This window comes from Panicum virgatum, chromosome 9K (genome assembly GCF_016808335.1).
Source record: "Panicum virgatum strain AP13 chromosome 9K, P.virgatum_v5, whole genome shotgun sequence".
Taxonomy (NCBI): Eukaryota; Viridiplantae; Streptophyta; class Magnoliopsida; order Poales; family Poaceae; genus Panicum; species Panicum virgatum.
Window position 1 is genome coordinate 49,285,877 of NC_053144.1, and position 22,820 is coordinate 49,308,696.

General features: G+C 47.9%; 3 protein-coding genes across 8 annotated transcripts; all 3 read right to left on the bottom strand.

The window, feature by feature from the left end:
- Nucleotides 1-5,774: 5,774 nt before the first annotated feature.
- Nucleotides 5,775-8,194, bottom strand: LOC120651930 (putative polyol transporter 1). The gene is made up of 2 exons (XM_039929572.1): nt 7,895-8,194; nt 5,775-7,595 (listed from the first exon to the last, which is right to left on the bottom strand). Exons 1-2 carry the CDS (start codon nt 8,043-8,045, stop codon nt 6,133-6,135), a joined length of 1,614 nt encoding a protein of 537 aa, XP_039785506.1. The 5' UTR covers nt 8,046-8,194; the 3' UTR covers nt 5,775-6,132.
- Nucleotides 8,195-10,026: 1,832 nt separating this feature from the next.
- Nucleotides 10,027-16,209, bottom strand: LOC120648069. Its single transcript, XM_039924838.1, has 2 exons — nt 15,159-16,209; nt 10,027-11,462 (listed from the first exon to the last, which is right to left on the bottom strand). Exons 1-2 carry the CDS (start codon nt 15,837-15,839, stop codon nt 10,587-10,589), a joined length of 1,557 nt encoding a protein of 518 aa, XP_039780772.1. The 5' UTR covers nt 15,840-16,209; the 3' UTR covers nt 10,027-10,586.
- Nucleotides 16,210-18,333: 2,124 nt separating this feature from the next.
- Nucleotides 18,334-21,768, bottom strand: LOC120651932 (zinc finger CCCH domain-containing protein 54-like). Of its 6 annotated transcripts, none has more exons than XM_039929579.1 (7): nt 20,442-21,768; nt 20,174-20,347; nt 19,780-19,947; nt 19,549-19,625; nt 19,259-19,435; nt 19,033-19,150; nt 18,334-18,945 (listed from the first exon to the last, which is right to left on the bottom strand). In XM_039929579.1, exons 1-7 carry the CDS (start codon nt 21,404-21,406, stop codon nt 18,867-18,869), a joined length of 1,758 nt encoding a protein of 585 aa, XP_039785513.1. In that variant the 5' UTR covers nt 21,407-21,768; the 3' UTR covers nt 18,334-18,866. The 6 variants fall into 6 exon arrangements, with proteins under 6 accessions (XP_039785513.1, XP_039785510.1, XP_039785509.1 ...); XM_039929576.1 differs by having other exon boundaries at nt 19,549-19,634; nt 19,768-19,947; XM_039929575.1 differs by having other exon boundaries at nt 19,259-19,456; nt 20,442-21,766.
- Nucleotides 21,769-22,820: the final 1,052 nt, after the last annotated feature.

The window sequence follows — 22,820 nt, forward strand, 5'->3', positions numbered from 1 at the left end:
TTTCATAACCTATGTGGATGACACTAGTGATGAAGACCCTTCAGAAGATGATAGCCTAATGGGGGATGATACAGATATGTGTGCCTTTTGTCACACCCTGATATTTTTGAATTTCAGGATGTGATTAAAATTAAAAATAAAACAACAATTTTCTCACAATTTTAAAATTTTCTCAACATTTATTTTTCTTCACAGAGAATTTAGTGTAAAAGAAAATAAATATTGGTTGTTTTTTTTCAAATTAAATGATGTTGTTCTTCTGGTGATGCATTCATGTCACATGCATAGTATTGTTGAGTGTGAAAACCTTTCAAAATGTGTTCTATCATCAAAAGTTCTTCCCGGGAATTTTCCGGAATTTTCTGGATTCTTTTCCCATTTTCCCTAGAGCAAACTCTAATTTTTAGAGGCTCTTCCAAATCTTCTCATGAGCTCCACATATTTTATTTGAGTTCGTTAGGTCCCAATATATTTCTAGGATTTTTCCTAGAATTTTCGGGCCATTTGGAATATTTTTCGGACTTTTAAATATGAATTCTAGATTTTTCTAGAATTATTTTAATTTCTAAAATAATTAATTCCGAATTTTAAATGGTCTAAGTCTATCAAAAGTACATAAATCTCTAATGGATCTCAAGGGCCCATTCGTGTGTTCCCTAAAGGGCTAAAGGCACGTAAAACCCATTAGCATGGGAGAGAGCTTTAGTACCACATTCCTAATTGATGTGGGATGGTGAGACTTTTCTCCCTATATATTAAACCAACCTCTCATGGCAACTCCACACAAAAATATAGACTACCCATAGGGAGACTCCTTGTTTGGGAATCCCTAAAATAATCTTTTCCCCAGAATCCCACCATCCTCCGCATCCGTGCATCTCCGGTGAAATCCGACACCACCCTAGTGCTCAGCTCGTCGTCCTCTTCGTCGTGGTGTCTTCCTTCTCGCGAGTCGTCGCCATTTCGCCGTCGAACCCGTGCCTTCTCCTCGACAAGTTCACCGCCCCAGAGTTTCGCAAGGTAGCAAGGGAGCTCTCCGACCTTTTTTCCCCTCCCCTTCTCGCTCCTGCGTGCGCGCCCGCGCCCGCCGGCTCTGCTCCGCCGCCGCTCGCCACAGAGCCGCCTCCTACCGCGCGCAAAACCCTATCCTTCGCCGCCGCGCCGATTGAAGCTCGGAGCCGCCGCCGCGTGGCCGTTCTGTCGCGCCCCCGCCGTCTTCGAACCATCTCGGAGCTTCGCGTCGAGGTAGAGCAACTCGCCGGCCCGTTTCCCCCTCCCTCGCGCTTGTTTCCGCCCGGTCCTGCTCACCATCGCCGCCGCCCCGCCATGAGCCGCCGCGAGCTCCACTCCGGCCATGAGAGCCCGCGCCGCTGCCCTAGATCACTTTCCCGCCCCGCGCGTTTGCTCCCCGGCCGAGTCGTGCTCGATTTCGGGCCCGGACGGCCGTTTTCGGCGAAGTTCGGAGACTCTCTGCCGTGCGCCGCCGCCCGCTCGCCCCACCCATTCTGAACCGTCCGATCCGTTGCTAACGGTTGAGATTAGATCTAAACCCGAGTCAACAGCCTACATACTGGTCAACACTCGATAACTTTGCAAAAGAGCCCCTTAGTTTATAGGAAATCAACTCGCAGTCCTAACTAGTTCAAAAGTATTCACAAATCAGCCCTGTTTCTTCTGTTTTAAACCCTGTGCTTTTACAAATTAGAACCTGCCGTCCCTAGCCTGCTCTTTTGCAGATCTAACCCCAAGCTTAACCTGTTTTGTGAGCGCAATTTACTGTGTCTTGCAAAACTCCTCTGCTAGCCCTTAAAGTCTATAGTTAATCGTGTTTAGGTCCCTGTAGCCTTGTTTTAGCCATAACTTCTTCGTTTTAACTCCGTTTTCATCGATTCTTGCGCTCACGTGATCCTTGTGACGTGTGCAATAGTTTTATCACCTTGTTATTCTCTGTGAGCACACTTTGTTGTTTCTTACAAATCTTTTCTGTTAGTTCTTAACCCTTTAGTTAATCGCGACTAGATCCCTGAAGCACCGTTTAGTCCATAGGATCGCCGTCCTAGCTCCGTTTTCTGTGTTTCTTGCGCTCTCGTAACCATAGCAGCGAGCCCTATCCTTTAGTGCGTTCTTTTAAAGCCTTTCTTTTGTTATGGTGTAATGTTCTTAGTTGTATCTTCTTGTTTGCTTTGTATGTTTGCCCGAAGATTGTTCCGAGTAGAAGAATCGTTGTTCGAAGATTGAAGAATCAAGAATTCCAAGTGAGCAAAAGCTGAAGAGCAGTAAGAGTTGCTTTTCGTTGGAGAAAGGCAAGTGAACCTAACCATCTTTCTATCTATGCTTTATTTACAAGAGTACTATGATTTAATTGGAACATGGAGAACCACCCAAGAAAACCGTACAACCACAATACTATATGGCTCTAGTCTTGGCTAAGTAATTAGATGAACTATATGTTGTGTTGGGGTTGTTTCGCTTGGTGGTTATGAGTTTGTGTTGTGGGGCGGGTGAAGGAAGCTGTGTCTTCTGAGGGACCGCAAAGGCAGGGACCAACACATACATATAGGGATTCTTCGGAAAGGCCTCGTAGCGTCCATATGCAATCACACCTCGGAAGTGTGGTATTGTGCCTAGCTAGCACATTGCGTGGTTGGGTTCAAAGTTCTTCGGAACTTTTACGCGAATTGTGGTGAAAGTATACAACTTTTGCAGAGTTAAAACTAACCGGTTAGCCGTGCTCACGGTCAAGAGCGGTTTGGACCCTCACATGATTAATAAACTTAAAGATGGATTTAAATCATTTTCTGGTTATTTCTCGTGGCCTTGCTGAGTACCAACCATAAGTGTACTCACCCTTACTTACTGCTGCTCAAAAGGAGAAAGTTGTGGTGAAGTCTTTTGAAGATGCTGCTGAGTTCTAGGCGTACGCAACCCCCAGTCGATTGCCTGTGAAGTTTGGAGCCTTCATTTTCTGGATAAGCTGTATAACTCTGATAGTCTTTTATTTGTTTTAGTTCTCTTTTTTCATGATACTGTTATTGATTATTCACTTATAATGTCTCTATATGTATGAAACTTGATCCTGGCATACATATAGTTATGCATTCGGTTTTGTCCTTAAAACCGGGTGTGACACCTTTCATGATGTACTTGCTTCGGCTTTGGTTGGTTGATTTATTGTTGTAATTTTTAGTATTTTGTAGCACTTTCCATCTATCAAATGAGAGTTAATTTGACTTCTATTGTACATTACATTTTTCTAGAACTAATTTCTATCTCAAACTTCAAAAAGATGCAGAAAATTGCCTTCACATCAGTGGCTCAAACAAAAAAGAGGTATTAACAGCCTTAGGGGTATAACGGTCATTTTATATACATGACAGATAATCTACCAGCAATAATCAGGACAGCCAAACACCTTGCTTATCTGGACAGCTGATTCTCTATATCGCGGCTTATCAGATAAGCTTGCTCAGCTTATAAGCGAGTTTCAGAAAAGCTCTCCCAAACAGGGCCTAAGTCGATCTTCTGCCCAAATAATCATGAAGCCGATTGAAGAACACCCTTTCCAATATGCCAAGTTTTCTAGCAGTGGAAGAGGATAGGGAAAAGATGGTGTGTTGCATCTCTGTGACATGGAGCGAGCCCACATATATGCATAGCACATATGTTACACTTTCATCCCCGCTTTATGCAAAAATACTGTTGGTATGTTGCAGCGAACAGAGTGAGCCAACAGTATTTTTCTCTCACACCAAACCAGCACTAGCCAGCAGCCACCAGCCAGCCAGCAGTACTTTTCTCCCATAACAAATCAGCACCCGCCACCGGCCACAGCACAACGAACAGAGTGTAGCTAGCTTTCACCTACCTAAACTTCCAACGTAGTACTAGGCCAATATCAGTGGGAGTGTCATAAGAGTGTCATAGACATTAAATTTGCTAATATATACTAATAGTATGAGGAGAGAGAAGAGAAAAGTGTCATGAAATGTGAGAGGAGTGTCATCACCATGACACTCCACTGGCACAGTTCTTAAGATTTCAGTCTAAGTAATTGTGTCGATGACACTCCCACTGAGACTGGCCTAAACCACCATACTACAACCACAATTGAACCACATAGGTCAACTACTATTAAGGAATACCGGTCTGAGTATTACAATCCGGCACTAAGAAGTGATGGTTGTGGAGGCAGGGCAGCAAAAATGGATAGATGGTGCGAGGCTGCTAATAGGTGGAAGACAATAAAAACACATGTTACACATCCCTAATTTCATAGGAAGCGGCTGAGAAAAAATTAATTTTTTCTTGAGGCAACTGGTAAGACATGTCTCTCCAACCAGCATATGCATGCAGCATGCATACACACTGAGTCACTGATACACAGCATATTGCACTACGTCACTAGTTATTGCTTACACGACACACATCAACACATACACGTACCAGGGGCGGGCCTACATTGTATCAAAGGTATTCAAGTGAATACCCATTATTTTTTGGCAAAACCTTTTACATATATAGAGTGTAGCATATGTATATGAATTAAAACTATGAATACTGGACAATATAACTGGCTTCCAAACTTCTAGTTTCTGTTTGGTGCTGAAAATCGTAGCACCCCACGTCCCACCCCTCCCCACCCAACGGCCCACTAGCCCATTAGCGATCAGGCAGCCAGTCAGCCAGTTTGACCGACAAGCCAAGCGCCTGTGTGCCCCCTCGGTCCCTCGATTCCCCAATGCCCAGCTGCAAGAGCGGAACTCTAGCTCCTCAAGTTGGCGATCTCGGCAGCAAGAGCGCAATCGATGAGGGCCAGACGAATAGACAGGCAGGGACTTGTCGGCCGCGAGGATGGACATTGGTAGGGGCTCTACGGCTGGGTAAATGATCAGCGCCACGGGCGTGGTAGCTGGGCGGGAGACGAGATACGAGTAGCGGCTAGGTCAGCTCCGCAGCCAGGCAGGAGCGCAGGGCTCTGTTGGCGCCTACCAGCGTCACCACCGGGAAGCAGCGATGACACCCGCAGACGCCAATTGGGATTGCAGGTATTTCAATGACTACTAAACTTCTCCTAAACTCCACTAAGCCTATAGACTACACAAGATGGGCTTGAGAAGAGAGGTGAGTGTGTGTTCATTCTCTACCCCTCCCCTTGTAGTTATAGGAGGGATCCACGGGCTAAAACCCTTGAAACCGACCTAAGGGACCAATGGTGAAGCACCATGTGGCAAAGTTGATGCGGTGGGCCCATGGGCCTGGTCGGCCGACCAGCCCGGGGCGCCAACAGCCCCCAACTCTCTTCTAGTGGGTTTTTCTGGCCTCCCTTGTCCGATCCATGCTGGTCTCGGCCTGTCTTGAGTGGTTTGAACTGGGTTCTTGGGCTACACTTGGTCCATTTGAGCCTGAATCGGTGCTCTGGTATTTTCTGTAATTTTATACTGGGCCAAAGTGTGCTTGCAACCTGCATATTAGCTCAAAAACACATCTTGCATTTTCTACAAGGTGAAGTGTGGTTTAGGAATTTATTTGGATAAAGATGCGTGTAAGAAATGCAAACTCTCATGATTTTTTGATCAAATTGACGCCTAGAAATAGTCGTTAGTGGGCGTCAACAAGCTCGAGCATGCTCGGCATGGAGCATCTTGGGGCTGCCGCTTTGCGCAGTGTGGTAGGGCCTCCACTGCTCCGCCGCTCCAACAATTGTGCCCATGTCTTGGGCGAGCAAGTAAAAACAGGTCTGAGTGAAATTAAGCCTGAGCACAAAGTGAACTGACTAGTGATAAATTTGATCTTTATTTTAAAACTTAGCATTGTAATTTATAAATTTGGAGCTATTAAAAAATTACGCCTTTTGAAATTTTGAATACCCAGCTCTCGAATCCTGAGCCCGCCCCTGACACGTACAACTGCAAGTCCAATAATTCCCTACTCACCCATACAGACAGGCCAGAAAACAAAAGAAAGCCATCCTCTGTCTACTAGTTTAACAAACACTGAGAGAGGTCTCGCGCTCGCGTCTGCCATGCGTCCTTTTCTGGCCACCGCTACAGCTGCGCTAATCCTCTCAACTCGCCATCATCCTGCTTCAGATAATCTTCTCTGCCTCGTAATAATAATAATAATGCTGCTTCGTCACTCGTTTCTGACATCACCACCAGTGGCCGTCGTCGATGACATCTCGACGTTGTTCTTCTCCTTCTCCGGCGACTCCTGCTGCTGGTAGCCGTCGCCGGCCATGTTGGGGATGCCGAAGAGCCCGCCCATCTGCTCGAGCGTGCGGCCGCGTGTCTCCCGGAGGTAGGTGAAGAAGAAGACCCAGGCGAGCGACGCGATGCCCGCGTAGAGGAAGAAGCTTCCCCCGATGGTGATGCCCTTGGAGAGCGACAAGAAGGTCATGGAGATCACCCCGCTGGTGACGCGGTTCAACCCCACGCCCAGCGCGCACCCGAGCGCGCGGAGGTGCAGCGGGAAGATCTCCGAGCTGTACACCCACGTGATGGGCCCCAGCCCGATGGAGAAGAAGGCCACCACGCCGAGGATGGAGGCGATGCAGACGCCGATGGCCCAGGGGACGGTGGCGCCGCCCTCCGGGTGGTGGCCGACGGCGGTGAGCCCGACCCCGAGCCCCACGAGGCAGACGAGCATGCCCCCCGTGCTGGTCAGCAGGAGCGGCCGCCGGCCGAAGCGGTCCAGCGTGACCGTGGCCACCAGGATGAAGAGCGTCTTGGTCGCGCCGACGGCGCACGTCGTGCCGAGCAGCTTGCTCTTGTCGGTGATGCCGGCGCTCTGGAACACGCGCGGGCTGTAGAGCACCACCGAGTCGATGCCCGACGCCTGCTGGAAGAAGTGGATGCCGAGCGCCGACAGGAGCACGCGCCGGACGCCCGGCGCCGGCGAGAGGATCAGCTCCCTCCACACGCGCTGCTCGCCGCCGGCCCTTTTGGGCGCGGCGACGACGTCCCCGTCGACGTCGGCCGGGATGCCGGCCGCCTCCTTGATGTCGGCGAGGCGCAGGGCCGCCTCCTCCGGCGTGTCGGAGGTCTTGTCGAGCACGGCTCGCGAGTCGGCGAGGCGGCCCTTCATGACCAGCCACCGCGGCGACTCGGGCATGCCCAGCACCATGAGCGCGAGGACGACGGAAGGCGCGGCGCCGATGCCGAGCATGAGGCGCCAGCCGAGCTTGAGGCTGAGGTGGGAGAAGGCGTAGTTGGAGACGTAGCCGAGCAGGATGCCGAGGTTGATGAACACCTCGGGGAAGGAGGTGAGGAAGCCCCGCGACGACGCCGGCGAGACCTCCGCCGTGTAGACGGGCGCGATCATGAGCGCGTAGCCCACGCCGACGCCGGCGACGAACCTGCCGGCCATGAGCATTGGGTAGTTGACCGAGAAGCCCATCATGAGGGCGCCGACGAAGAAGATGACGGCGGCGAGGACGATGGTGAGCCGCCGGCCGATCCAGTCGGAGGTGCGCCCTGCCGCGAAGGAGCCGATGAGCGAGTAGAGGTTGAGGATGCCCAGCAGGACCTCCACCTCCACGTCCGATATCTTGAGGTCCTCCTTGATGAACAGCGCCGCGCCGCTCATCACCCCGATGTCTAATAATTAATCAGAAGCACGCAGAAAAATGTTGAAGACAATTAACATGAAGTGATCACTAGCTAAAACATCATGCACACACACGTATGTACTTTAATAATTAGCACCAACAAGTCTATATACAAGTAGAAAAAAGGTCATAAAGTATCAGATGTGTTTGCAGGACAATTACAGTTTTATACTTGACACGGCAAGAGAGGAGGGGGCAAAAAGAAGAAGAAGAAGAAGAAGAAGAAGAAGAAGAAGAAGAAGAAGAAGAAGAAGAAGAAGAAGAAGAAGAAGAAGAAGATGTACGTACCGTAGCCGAGGAGGATGGAGGTCATGGAGGCCAAGATGGCGCAGGCGAAGGCGAACCGGACGTTGCTCTTCTTCCGCGGCGCGACGGCGGCCGGAAGGCCACCGGAGGCGGCTGCGGCCGTGTTTGCTGCTTCGTTGTGCTGTTCTGCCATTGTTACCTTCTTTGGGAGCTTGTGAACGCTAACCGTGCACAACTGCACTTGGACCAGTAGGAGGTTGCTGCTAGCAATATAGTGGTGCACAAGGTTTTACATGTCCCTACTCGGGTACTACCTAGCCAACATGAACAAAAGACGCTGTGGAGGGACCGTGCATATATAGGCGCGATATATGTGATCACCTCTCATCGATAGGGAGGAGCAGCAACTTCAGAGTTCAGACGAAGAGCCTGACAAATGTGGGCCCACGAGACTCGTTGTCAGAGGGAACGATGACGATGGTTTCCGTGTCAACTTTGAAGTTGGATGGTTGATACCTACTACCTACTGTTCCAGTGCCGTCGTCTTTGCGGTGGTAATCTGTTTTTAGTTGAATTGTTAAGCTAATAATAAGCAGCTTTATGGACACATCTGATCTGGGACTTTTGAGTATACGTAGAGATCGACCATCTGGGACAATTTTGCCGTCGGTTTGTTGCAGTATACATGAGATTGTCTTGTGTCGAAATTGCCAATTATCTGTACGGTTTGCGTTTATGGAATTTACTTGCTCAAACCTAACATCGATCCGAAACCTGTTGGGTTGATTGGAATCATTCTTGGTGTGGCTAAACCAAAATAAAAAAAAGATTCATGAATTCATATTCGCCTAGAATTGTAGGATGGATTAATTCATCACCAGAAAAGAACCCGGCCGGGCCCTAACAGAGAAAAAAAGGGTAGCCATGCCCCCACATGTCTATACAATATATGCATACTCCGTTCATCCTGAAATATAAATTATTTTGATTTATCCTAAATCAAAATATTCTAAGTTTGATTAAGTTAATAAAAAAGCGATAACGTCTTGAATGCCAAACGAGAATAATTAGATTTATTATAAAAATATATTATCACAATTTACTTAGTTAATGTGTTAAATGCTAATATTCTTCTCTATAAATTTGATCAAATTTAGTCTATTTTAACTTATAACAAAATAAAATACATACATGGACGACGCTCGTTTAATTTAGCTCAATTAAGGCGACAGAGCCGGGCACGCGAAGTCAAGAGTCAAACGCTTCAATCGATTTTATTACTTAAAAAAGATTTAAGTACTCCAAAGATTCCGCTGTCACACTCGTCAAAGCTTAGCCAGGCACGGAGAACGACGGAACCACAGGTCAGCAGGTGTGCACGACCCCAGCTACAAAAATTCCCTTACATTTTCGTCCTCTACCCGCGGGCCATGTGCGTGCTTCTTGCTAATTAAACAAAACCAACATGCTAATCCAGAGACACGCGTACCCGTATACCATTGATGCACACCATTGGGATAGTATCAACGACAACCGATGGGACAAGAACTAATTAATCAGTTTATCATAAAACCATTTTCTTTATTTTCGCTAAATTGGAATATATTTTCCTTGGTATCAGTACTACTGCACACGTCTGTCTACTGCTTGGACTTTTCGACGTTGTGTGATAGTGTCTGTCACATGCTTAGAGGGCCATCTGTGCTTAGACTTGCTTATTTACAGTCGTATGTAGGCAGACGTCACTATAGACACATATCAGTAATGGTCACTAAATAAATCCAAAACATTCCAGTAACAATTAATAGATGGTAAGAACCTACTAGCTGACCGTTCACTGTGAAATCAAAATGATTGATTTTTTTTCTTACAAGCTCTAAGCATCAGTACGATTGACATAGTTATGGTTTTAGTTCAGGATGTCCATTTCCCATAGTGTTCAGTCTTGAATCAATTTAGCTTTCATTGGATAGAATACAGATATTAGACAACCATAAACTGTCACAGTAAACTCTTGCTGAAGGTCTATCTAGAGCAAATTATCTTACACTAAAGCTTCTAGAATCAAAGTTTTTTTTATGCATTACACATGGATCATGCTTACAAATATATTTGTTAAGTTTCCTGCACAAATACTGCAGTCTCACAAGTTCATGGAGGTTGCCAAAGTCCGATCTTGAGCTTGGGTCATGTAAATATACACTAAAATCAAACTCCATGAAAACCACTTCCACCAGAAGTCAGAATAGGCATCAAACATAATCAAGAATACTATTATCACATAAATGAATGTGTGTATCATAGATCCTCAAAATACCACAAAGACAGACATAATCAGGAATACTATTTAGCTTTCATTGGATAGAATACAGATAATAGACAACCATAAACAGCCACAGTAAATACTTGATGAAGGTTATCTAGAGCAAATTATCTTACAAAAACTACTAGAATGATTTTTTTCATTACTAATGGATTATGATTACAAACATATTTGTTAAGTTTCTTGCATAAATACTGCTGTCTCTCAAGTTCATGGAGGGTTTCCAAAGTCCAGTCTTGAGCTTGGGTCATGTAAATATACACTAAAATCAAACTCCATGAAGACCACTTCCACCAGAAGTCAGAATAGGCATCAAATATAATCAAGAATACTATCACATAAAAGAATGTGTGTACCATAGATACTCAAAAGGCTACAAAGACATACATACATAAGTCATGAAAATTCTTATTATGGGTTCAAACGCTGCTCTATCCTTCTTCTCATAGATTGAATCAAGTGGCCTTGAGAATTGCGAAAATGAAACAAGTGATCTCGAAATGCTGAAAGTTCTGGTACCCTTTGCAGCATTGGTGCATACTCTTGACATGATGGATCTTCAGAAAAATTAATCAAAGCTTCTGCTGCTGCGGACTCCGTCAAGTTCCCTAAACGTCCATTGAGCAAGTCTAAAAGAACAGGAATAGCACCAACTTCCATCAAACCTTCTCTGATATACTCCTCATAGCTTAACTGTGCAACAGCGCCTGTAACTTTCTCAATAACATCATGATTATTCCCATTCCGCAGAAGGTCCACAAGAACAGTTATCACTCCAGAACTTTTAAGGAAAGGAATGATACTCTTATATTCAGCAAGAGCCAACAAAACATCAACAGCAGCACTTATTGCAAGGTCATCTTCACCCCTCAGGATTCCAGCCAGATTCTCCAGAACCACTCCAGCATTGTCCCTGATTGAAATTAAAATGCAGAATACATCTTCCACGATATCTTTCGCAAGTGGATGCCTTTCTTTCAGCAGCTCAGCATATAAAGGTATGGCGCCAGACTGATGAATCAACGGGAGATGGGGTCCAATTGACGAGACTATACCAAGCGCATTAGCAGCAACAAGGCTTGCTGAGGAACCACCATTCCTCATGAGGCCAACTAGCGCCTGATGACTGCTGACACTAGGATCCCCAGGAGCACCTGCTTTCGCTTTGAGAACTCCTGGTTGCAACGACCTAGCTTCGCATCGTTCATGAACAATGCTCATGCTCACCACCAAGGCTGTCCTGATGCTCACGCGTTCACCCAGCGCCTCAAAAGTTGCCACCGTGCTTGTCGGATGTGGTCACGCCGCTTGGGTTCTCTGGACCAGCGTGAAACCGACACAAGACTCCTTGTGTAGGCTCTCGATCTGCTGGAGGAGGTTCGTCCTCTGACTCCTCACGAGGCCATCCTGCGCCGCCTCGCCACACATGCAATCCAGACCATCAACAATGAACGCCTTGCGTACTGGCGCCAGCGCTTCCACATTCGCATCGCGACTGAGTGGGATGAAAACTCTCGTTTCTTTCACACAGCTGCGTCGAGTCGTCGGCATAAAAATCTCATCCATTGCCTTGAGCATGACGGGCAAACTTTCCTGGCCCATGACGCCAAAAGCTTAATCCTCCATGATTTCTACAAAGACCTGCTGGGCCGCTCCTGCTCGGTGGAATGGCGTTTCTGCCTATCTGAACTTTATCCGACAACAGCCGTTGCCGGTATGGATCTCTCGCGTCCTTTCACCTCTGATGAGATTTCTTCTGCTCTGTTCTCCATGGACATGAACGCCAGTCCGGGGCCTGATGGCTTCGGTCCGTCATTCTATAGGCACTTCTGGCCGGCCCTACGGAATGATCTCACCCAACTGTTCACTCAATTTTATGATGGCTGCATTGACCTAGATGGTCTGAATAGGGCATACTTGGTGCTCATACCAAAGAAAGCTGGAGTCCGCACTGCTGACGCGTTCAGACCGATCTCTCTCCAGAATTGCCCGATGAAGCTCTTCACCAAAGTCATGGCGAACCGGCTTCGTGCTGCCATCCCCGCCATTGTTGACGCTGATCAGACAGGTTTTGTCCATGGCCGTAGCATTGCCGAGAACTTCATATATGCTGCAGACCTTCTGAGCTGCTACCATAAGCGAGGGGTCCCTACTGCAGTGATCAAGCTCGACTTCAAAAAGGCTTTCGACTCGGTGAACTGGAGCAGCCTTGACGCCATCTTGCTAGCTAGGGGGTTTGATGCTCGGTGGCGTGGCTGGATAGCCAATGTTCTCTCCTCTGGGAAGACGGTTGTCATGCTTAATGGTGTGCCTGGACGCTGGATTACTTGCCGGAGAGGCCTACGATAGGGCGATCCCATTAGCCCTTACTTATTCATCATCGTCGCTGACGTTCTGCAAAGATTGATCAGACGAGCTTCGGTTCGTGGCAATCTCTGCCACCCTGTTGTTCCCTCTCTCCCATGTCCGGTGCTCCAATACGCAGATGACACTCTTATTGTCGCCAAAGGAAACGTGGCCTCGATGCGTACCCTCAGGTCGATTCTTGAAGACTTCTCTGCTGCTACCGGCCTCACCATCAACTTCCACAAATCAACCTTTGTCCCGATGCATGTGGCTCCGGACGTTGCCATGGACATGGCCACCACTTTGGGTTGCACAGCGTCTACTTTCCCCCAGACCTACCTTGGCTTGCCACTTTCTCCCCACAAACTCAGAGTGGCTGATTATAAACCATTACTTGACAGCTTTGACCGCTACCTCAGTGGTTGGAAAGCCAAACTCCTGAGCACCGGTGGGAGGCTTGTTCTTGTTAGGAAAAATTGGTTTCATAGCATCGAAAGATCATCGTTTCTGAAAAATACCATCAAAAGATCTCTGTTACGTAAAATACCATTGAAAGAATCATTCCGTTTCGAAAAATACCATTCCGTTAACTTTTGCAATGAACCGATCACCATTCTTTTTATTGGACAAACTAAAATATCTGTTTTACCCTCATCTTCTTCCCTTACTCTTCCTTCTTCCTTCCACGAGCACGTATCCGCCCGCTCCTGCTAACCTGCCCGGCTCCGCTCGCCGCTCCGCCCACCCCTGCCCACGCCACGCACCGTCGGCCTGTGCTCGTCACAGCTAGCTATAGCAGCAACAATAGCGGCTAAGCGGCATCGCCAGCGGCACTGGTGGTAGTGGCCGCTGTGTTCGTGCTCGTGCTGGTGGTGCAGGTGTGCAGCGGCTGCCAGCGGACGCGCTGCCAGCCTGCTACTGCTGCTGTTTGTGCTTGTCTCCGCAGAAGTACTGGAGGATGCAAGGCCCAGGAGCAGGTCCACAAAACCATCCACGATAGGTGCTGCTGCTTGCCATTGCCGTTGATCTTGAGGTACCACGCCGGGCACCGCCCAGTTGTGGAGCCCGTGCGTGGACACCATCTCCTCCATGGACGGGCGAAGTCCCTGTGCGGGCGGATGCGTGCTCGCGGGAGGACGAAGGAAGAGAAGAGGAAGAATATGAGGGTAAAAGAGATATTTTAGTTTGTCCAATAAAAAGAATGGTGATCGTTCATTGCAAAAGTTAACGGAATGGTATTTTTCGAAACGGAATGATTCTTTCAATGGTATTTTACGTAATGGTGATCTTTCAGTGGTATTTTTCGAAAACGGTGATCTTTTGATGCTATGAAACCAATTTTCCCTTCTTGTTAATGCAGTTCTTGGGGGGCTTACTGTCTACTTCATGTCGTCCCATCTTCTGCCAAAAACGGTGATCGATAGACTGGACGCTCGTCGTCGGGCCTTTCTCTGGACTGGTGATGACAAAAGCAATGGTTCACAATGCCTCCTGAAATGGGAGGATGTCTGCACTAGGTGTCAAGAATCTTGAGGACCAAAACCACTGTCTTCTCATGAAGTTCGTTCACAAGCTTTACGACCCTACTCCGCGCCCCTGGAAGACATGGTTCCTTCACCACACCGCAAGCATGGATGACTCGTTCTTATGCAGGCTGATCAATGCTGAACTGCATCGCTACCGCTCTCTCACCTCTGTGCGAATTGGGGACGGGCAGCTTACCTCATTTTGGCATGACAAATGGATTCTCGGCACTACGCTGGCCCAAGCTTTCCCGGCCCTCTATTCGCACTGCACCCGTACCTCAGACATGGTTGGAGTTGTGCTCACCAGGGGCCTCGTCCCTTACCTCAGACCTCGGTTGACGCAGGTGGCTCGTGAAGAGCTCAACATTCTTCAGAACTGCGTTCAGGTTTCTCCCCTCTCGGACAGGACCGATCAACGTTTCTTGGACGATCTTGCCCACTCCCCTTTCACTACACAAGGAGCTTACCGATCACTACATATCAATGATGAACGACACGTGGATGCTGCTAGGATCTGGGCCACGAGACTACCCGGTAAAGTTAAATTTTTTGGTTGGTTGCTTCTGCTTGGGCGCCTAAACACCAGGGCAAACCTTCTCCACAAAAACATTCGCCGTCGCGACGAGGCAAACTGTGAGCTTTGCCGAGGAGTCCTAGAAACGGATGAACACATCTTCGTCCATTGCAGCCGGGCCGCTGCGGTTTGGTCTAGGTTGGGGATCAGTCTCACGCCGAGCGCGCATAAAACGCCTTGGTTCATTGGCTGTTCTTTGCCGCTCCCTGATCCAGCTCGCGCAGACACTGCGCTCATCCTCCTCTAGCAGCTTTGGAAGGCTTGGAACGCAAAAATCTTTGACCAACTGGACCTCCCACCTGCCGAAATCATTCGCAGAGCTGCGAAGGACCTTGATGTCTGGTGCTTCCGCTACAAACGCACATCTCATCATGTCCGTGCTTGGCGGGATTACTTCTTATCACGCTGCTAAGTTTTTACCCCTTTCTCTCCCCCCTCTGTAAATCCCCTCCGGTATGCCGGGGAAGTATGTTGTAAACATCCTTCGATCAATGGAAGTAGGCGGGGAATCCCCCCCCCCCCCCCCCTTCGGTATGCCAGCGGCGCACCCATCTCAACCAGCAAAGATCGGCCGACAGTTGATGCACCAAGCAGGCCAGCAGCCTGAGCTGCTCTGGTCCTTGACGCCAAGTTACCAGACGAAATGGCCGCAACGAGGTATTCGACCTTTCCATCAGTTAGGAGCAGGCGCCGGACTTCTTTCATCAATGCTAACGCGCTCAAAATTTCCAGCAGGCGCCGCTTCGATGCCCCAGAGCAGCCCGGAAATAGGCCCAAGAAAACCTCTGCGCCACCGCCCCTGCCAAATACCACACGGCTAGTCGCGTGGAAGGTCAGGATGCAGCTGAGGCACCTCAACAGGATCCTCTGGGGCACCTCCTCAGCCTCCGGGAGCAGCCCCTGCGCCACGGGGAAGAAACCCGCATCAACAACTTCGGCCGTGAACCTGCCACCGTCGACGCGAACGACGGAGCACAGGGCCTGCGACGCCGCCGCCTGCAGACGAGGCGGCGGCGACCGGGCGAGGAGGCCGACAAGCGCCCGGACCACGACCCGCACGGCGGAGTCCGGAGCGTGGCCGGCCAGCCGCTTGACCACGAGCGTGGCTCCCACCGCCGCCGCCTCGTCGCCCGAGGAGACCACATGGAGGTATTTCCTCGCCACCTCCGCCCACTCTGTTTCGCCGTCCTCACGTCGAACAGGTGGTGGGCACTCCATCGCCACCGCCCCCAACCCGGTGCAGCTACCGATCGCCAAGGGAAACGGGACTCCTTCATGGAGTACGGGAGCAAATCTTGGGTGGATTGATGGAAACTGCCCGAATATTTGCTTGATTTCGACGAAAGCGAGGTATCGGTGGAACTGGAAGTGATGAAGTGTAGTTGTATCAGTCAGGGACTCAGGGTGCTCTGCTCCGGGATTTGCCGATTTGGTGAGCGAGTGAAGAGTTACGCTGGCGGCTCTCTTTTTCTCGCGTATCTCGAAGAGGAATGCGGGTCTCGGGAGCCGTCAGCCATTGATACGCGAGCAAGGTTGATTTTGAAAAGCACCTCGGGGACGCTGATTCCTGAAATCATATATATACACTCTATCTTGAAGATTATTTCCACGGATAGCTCTAAGCTGCCACTTACGGATATTGGTAACAGTTTATATTTCTCTATCAGACTATCTTCATGATTATTTCATACTCCCTCTATCTTAAAATAAAACTATTTTTAGAATTTTTTCAAGTTAAATCTTTTAAATTTTGACTGTAGATGGTGAAAAGATTATAAATATTGCCAACATGAAAATGATATTAGTTTATCTATAATGAAATCAACGACCATGAGCACTATTGGAGGAGCCATAGAGGAGCCATAAAAGGTATACTTCCTCGCATAATAAAAGTTATTAGTTTAACCATGGACATAAGAACAAGAAAAAAGTAAATAAAATGTGCTTGTATTTTTTCTAACCCATGAGCAATCTACATAGTTTTTTTTTGGAACAGCAACCTACATAGTTTGATATGTGTAGAAAGCTACACGTGGTTCCCCTTCATGGTACATGAACGTAAAATGAGGTATGCATTTCATTTGTGTACCATGAACATAAGCTATATGGTAAATTTTCCATTGGTGTCAAAATCAAATGTGCATACATTTGCTTGGTGATTCAAACACTATATTTAGGGGGAGTTCATCATATAGTTTGTGATTTTGGAGATTAACAAATTTGCAAACTTATCTTTTGTAGTCTCTTAACGGCGTGTTATGGTGCAAACACTCTAAGAGAATGTTACTCACTCTTGATATATGACATCAAAGAAATACACCACATGAAAATATACTCCCTCTATCGAAGAGTGCAATTCGATATTTTTCTAAATAAATTAGTGTTATCGGCAAATGACCATGCTACCCTCATTACTTGTCTCAATCCCATTAATTTAGGCATGGAAGATGTTCAATTTTCATAGAGTTAGTTACAACATGCAAAAAAATCCTAAAAAATACATTTGAAAGGATAAGACAGGTAGTTGTTGTAAGGATTGTGTTCTTTGTTTAAACTTAGAAGTGCACTCTTCATGGAACAAAGGGAGTATTTCGTTATTGATTTGATGATACTAACTTGGTGCCAAAGCTGCTATATTAGGGATCGAGTGGCCAATAGCTAGTAAACTCCTAAAAACATAGCAATAGTTTTTACAATTATATTATTTACATTTGTCATGTGGGCCTCCAATCAGTAGTTTCATTGCTACTAGTGATCAGTTCATCTACTGCTTACAAGCAGAATGGACAGGTTCCTCAACGACAGACGAAGCGGTCTCAAGCAAGGACTACGACACAGCACGAACATTATTTCACCAAACAAAGCACTAGGACAAATCAGTCGCCATATACAGCAACTTCCCTAGACGATCGCAGTCTTCGATGTGTGTTTCTGCTTTTGCATGTTGTCATAGTCAGGGTCCACGTGGGAGGTGGGATCCAGGTGATCTGAAGGCTGGTGTGGTCATATATTTCTGTATCGGAACATTAGAGTATTTATTGATGAAACTATAAGTTTTTTTATATGTGGTCCTATTGATTTATTCTGAAAATACTAGTATCATCGGTTGTCTCAGTTGGTCACATCGGTCTTATCCTACTTGGAGGCCACCACCAAGGATGAGAGCCACAAGAGCTAGAGCACGACCCCACTAGATCCATAACACTATCCACACAAGATTTCCCTCTACCTGTGGCACCTCAATTCTGAGGTTTGATCATGATTCATGATGCCCATTGGGCAACAAAGGGGATTGCAACTGTTTATGTGTTATCATCACGAATTCATTACCTTGTCACATCAGGCACCAACAGATATTTTATTTTGTGCCCCTTCAGGTTTTCAGCGTTCTTAGGTGGTTTCTCAATGACAAAGGGGAAGCAAATAAAGGATCACTTGAAGGTTCATATCAAGATCAGGTGAGTCCCATGACTGCAGCCTATCACAGAAAGCACTAGGTTGCCTTTTTCCAAGTGGTTATTGCTGTTGAGGCACACGAGTAACACTACACCATATGGGTTATCGAAGTGACATTGCATAAGGTCATGGTACCGGCGTGAGAGCAAAAGCCAACCGGACAGATTCTTATGCATCTAAAAGGTTCTTTCAGAACGAACTATGCAATCAAAGAAAGTACATATCATGAACGCCGCAAATTTACAAGCAACAGAGCATGGAGCAGAAATTGTGTCTTCAATTCATTACTAACCGAAAGTACAAATAAAAGACGCCCTGGACCAACAACGACTTTTACCTCTGTAAATATAACTAACCTTGGTTCATAATCTTTGGAAACAAATGGTAGCTAGAGCACCAATTTGCATGTATCATAATGTCTTATTACAACAACTATCATGTCACATTATTTCGTATAACTTATATATAGTCAGACTACACACTTGTATAAAACTTACCAGTGTGGCTTTTGTTTCTCTGTCCTCAACCTGCATGCTACTACTGCTTTTTTCCATCCCGCTTCTAAAGTATAAAATGAACACGTGCTCTCTTTGTCCTGTGATTCCTAATTAAGAACAGTGAGACTTCTTCTCCGATCCCTTTCTCTATCTACAAAAACTGTTTATTTTTTTTTGGTCTCCTGTGTAAAAACGCACTCATCCCTTTAGACCTTATATATTATTGAGATGATACCAAACGAAACTGATTGAGGGTCCAGGATGCTTTCTCTGGTCTCCCTTTTCCTTCCCATTATATGATTGAGGATATGCTGTTTCCAGCGGGCGCCGCCGATGCAAATGGACTTTCCGGGAGGAGTTCGATTTCGGTGCTGCAATTAGGAGTGTATCCATTGAAAAATTACAGACGATGAAACGCAAGAACAATGTGGCATTGACCGTGCTTCGCAGTGTGGTACCTCTCTTTGTCATCGTAGTTGTTGCTTGCCTGCGTTTGCGGAGCTTGGCTGGTGGATACAATCTCCAAGGAGTCCGGCACATTGAGGGGACGGTCCATCAGGTCGACATCTTTGGAATCTGCTTATAGCGTAAATAAATTGAAGAAAACTTAAACTTAACTCTAGCTAAGATTACTCAAGATGGAAATTAATTCCAAGGCGAGAAACTATGGCATTGCCGATCGACCTGCTGGGAGGCAGTTGAGGGGATTTCCGTCCTCAATGCTGCAGTCGAAGTAAGCAAACTGATGCGGCAGCGGTTCGAGCCTCATCGCTGCGAAGCGCTTCCTCTCGAGCTCCATCAGCCTCTCGCGCTTCTCCGCCAGTTGCTTCCTCACGATCCTGCTTGAAGCTTCAAATTCATCTGGAGAGATGATCGAGAAAGCTGATGCAAGGAAACTCGTGTTAATTAATTGACTGGGAATGGTTAAAATGTACTGGACCCTTGATGAAGTACAGGTTATTACTGTCATTTACCAGGATAAAAGTCCGGGTCAATGTCGAAGAAGCGAGTAGGGTAGTAGTGCAGCGGCTTGATCCTGTCCGTGTACGTCCTGGGATGACTGGAACTTTTAGGTTGTCACACATATATATAGTAGTAGCATGCTATCGAAAAAGAAAGAAAGAAAAAACAAATAATGTCCAATTTATTAATTAGTTTCTTCTGGCTCCCGTACATCAGGCATGAAGCATTACCGTTCCAAGCACCTGGATTTCTCCCTGTAGGGTTTAACGAGGACCCTTGCCCCGCAGATGAAGTGAGGGTTGCGCCTCATGAGGATGGTGCTCACTGTCTCCGGATTCTGGAAGCTCACGAAGCCGAACATGCGCCTCTCCTGGCACGGGATCCTCACGTCGCTCACGGGACCATACTGCCTGCAAAATGCAGGTCCACACACTGTATGTATCAGAACGTCATATAGAACTGAACCCAGAATGCATCTTCGATAGATCAACCTCGTCAAAACTGAGAACAAAAGTAGTAGCTATCCCTATATACATATATAAAGATAGATATAGATAACATATATATGTATATATATATATACATATATATAAAGATAGATATAGATAACATATATATATATGTATGTATATGTACCCGAAGTAAGTGGCAACGTCTTCCTCCTGGAAGGTACTCTCGGCAGGGAAGGTGAGGTATATCTGGTGCGAGCTGGCCGGGACGGAGCCCATGTCACCTCCTCCTCTCTCGCCCCTGAATTCCGTGTACCTGGGGGCGTCCTCAGCGAGAACCACCGAGTGCTGCCCATGCGGCCTGATGTTGTGTGCATTGTCAAATGATTAGGAGTCTGGTAAACTTGAATGCTGACATCATTTTTTTTGTTAGATTACAGTCTTATTATTATTACCTCTCGATGACCCTGATCTTGTTGAGGCGAGAGAGCAGCTTGGTGAGGCTGTAGCCGGCCTTGCCATGGCGCTGGCTCTCGGTGAGGTAGCCCTCGGCCTGGAGGCCCTTCCCATACCTCTCGCCGTAGAGCGTGGGCAGAGACGCGATGGACAGAGGCTGGCCGTGCCGCGAGTTGAGCAGCTCGGTGATCTCCATTTCAAGTTTCTCCAGCGCGCCAGGCGTGCCGCCGCCGCCGTTGTGGTGGCTGGTGTCGTCGGCAAACCCGTCGGAGTAGGCGTGGTGGTGCGAGAAGGGGCAGTTCTGGCCGTTCTTGCACACGCCCTTGATGAAGTAGTGGCAGGCGCGCCGCGTCGTCACGCCGTTCGCCCGGCGAGCCGTAGCCCTCGGCGGCAGGCCCCCGCCGGCGCCGCCATTGCTGTGGAACGCGTCCTCGGCGGCGGCGTAGTAGTACCCTCCGGCGGCGGCGTAGTGGTGGTGGTCGTCGAGGCCGTTGTGGTTCTGCTGCTGCTGCTGCTGCTGCAGAGAGTAGTGGCCCTCGGCGGCGGCGGCGGCGTCCACGAGCCCGAACTCCGGCTGCGCCTTGGGCACCGGCGCGGGCTCCGGCCAGTACTGGATGCCGAAGGCGGCGGCCGCGGGGGAGAAGTGGTGGCGCACCCCGGCGGCGGAGGCGGCGGCCGGGTGGTACCCGGCAGATGCTGCGGCGGCGGCTGCGGCCCTGTGCGCGGCCCCGATCTGGTGGTGGTGGTGGTGCGGCGCGGAGCAGCGCGCGTAGAAGGCGGCGAGCGTGGCCTTGGCGTCGCTGATCCTGGCGTGCACGGCGGCGTCGTTGCCGTAGGCGAGCTGCACCATCTCGTCCTCGTCGGGCTCCCTGAGGAGGATGCAGCCGAGGATCTTGCCGACGTTCTGCGGCTCCATCTGCTGCACCCTCGCGAAGGCCAGCTTCGCGAGCTCCGGGAAGTCCATCGCCGCCGCGCGCGCGCGCAGCAGCAGCAGCAGCAGCGAATCCTACGACCAGCTCCTTGGCATCGATCTCGATCACAGCCCTCCTCTCGAAGGAATCCTCCCCCCTCCTCTCCCTTCCCCTCGAAGGAAACAGGAGGGGAACGAGGGAGCCCCGCGCCCCTTATAAACAACGGCGAGGTGGGGAGCGGAGTAGAGCAGCGGCCGAGGAGGGCGGAGACGAGCGGTTCGCAGGGGCGATCGAGTAGGAGTAGCGCGTAACAAACCAACAGATCGACTAGCGACGGCTGCAGCGCGAGGCGGAGCGCGTCTTTTGGATCTTTGACTGGCCACTTCAACTCCTCTCCCGCACCACGCACGGAGTGAGAGATTACCGGAGGCGGTTGCTCCTTAATTTCGTTGTTTTTCTTGGCGGAAATATATGGAAGGGGATGGGAAATATCCCGGGATTATTGGTGCGCCGTGATGGGCGAGCGCCGAACTGTTTGCGCAGCCAGGAGGTGGCGGCCGCACGTGATCTTTGAGATTATATTCTCTTTTTTTTCTTTATACAACTTGCCGGCCGCATGATTTAATTTCGTTTCTTTTTTTTTCGCGAGGAGCGTGCATCACGAATGCTTTGAAATCGTCTTGTGTGAAAAAGAAACAGCTAGGAAAACAATTTGATGTACTTAATTAAAAAAACAAAAAACAGCCATTTTACCATTCCAAAACATAAATAGGTCAAATCAATCAACAGTCACGAAATTGGTCCTTTTTTCCTCCATGTTGCACAAGTTGATTTCACAACTAAACAGACGATTGTATATATCTCGTTTGTCACTTTTAGTCTGCAACTGTAAAAGGTAGATTTTATTTCTTAGTTCGTAACACAAGCTGTGACGTGAAGATAATTTATATATCACGATTCTTTTAGTTTCCAGGCTGATGACAGCCTTTCAAATCCGCACCTAGCACTTCGTTGTGTCATCAACTTGCGTGGTGTAACATCCTAGTTTTAAATTTGCTAGGATTTTGATATTTTTATATAAAATTTGTGAAAAATTATGAGGAAAATTTTGCAAACATTTCAAAATACAATTATTCTTATAAATATAAATTAAACAACTAGAGAATATAATATATTTTAATTAAACAACTGGAGATTATCATATATCTTTCTACCATTTATATTCTTGATGGCCTTTGTTGTCTAAAATTTGAATTTTTTTCATCCTTTATAGTATAGACTCGATAGGTTTCCCTATGACTAAAGTACATCGGCTAATTGTTATTTACGATCAAAAGCATCTAGAGCACCAGGCCGAATACGGCCCAAACAAACCCAACTCAGGCTCCCCTCCGGCACTCACTCCCAACTACCTAGACTTAAACTCCACCGGCCCAACACAATCGCCGGGGCTATATATCGCTAGCG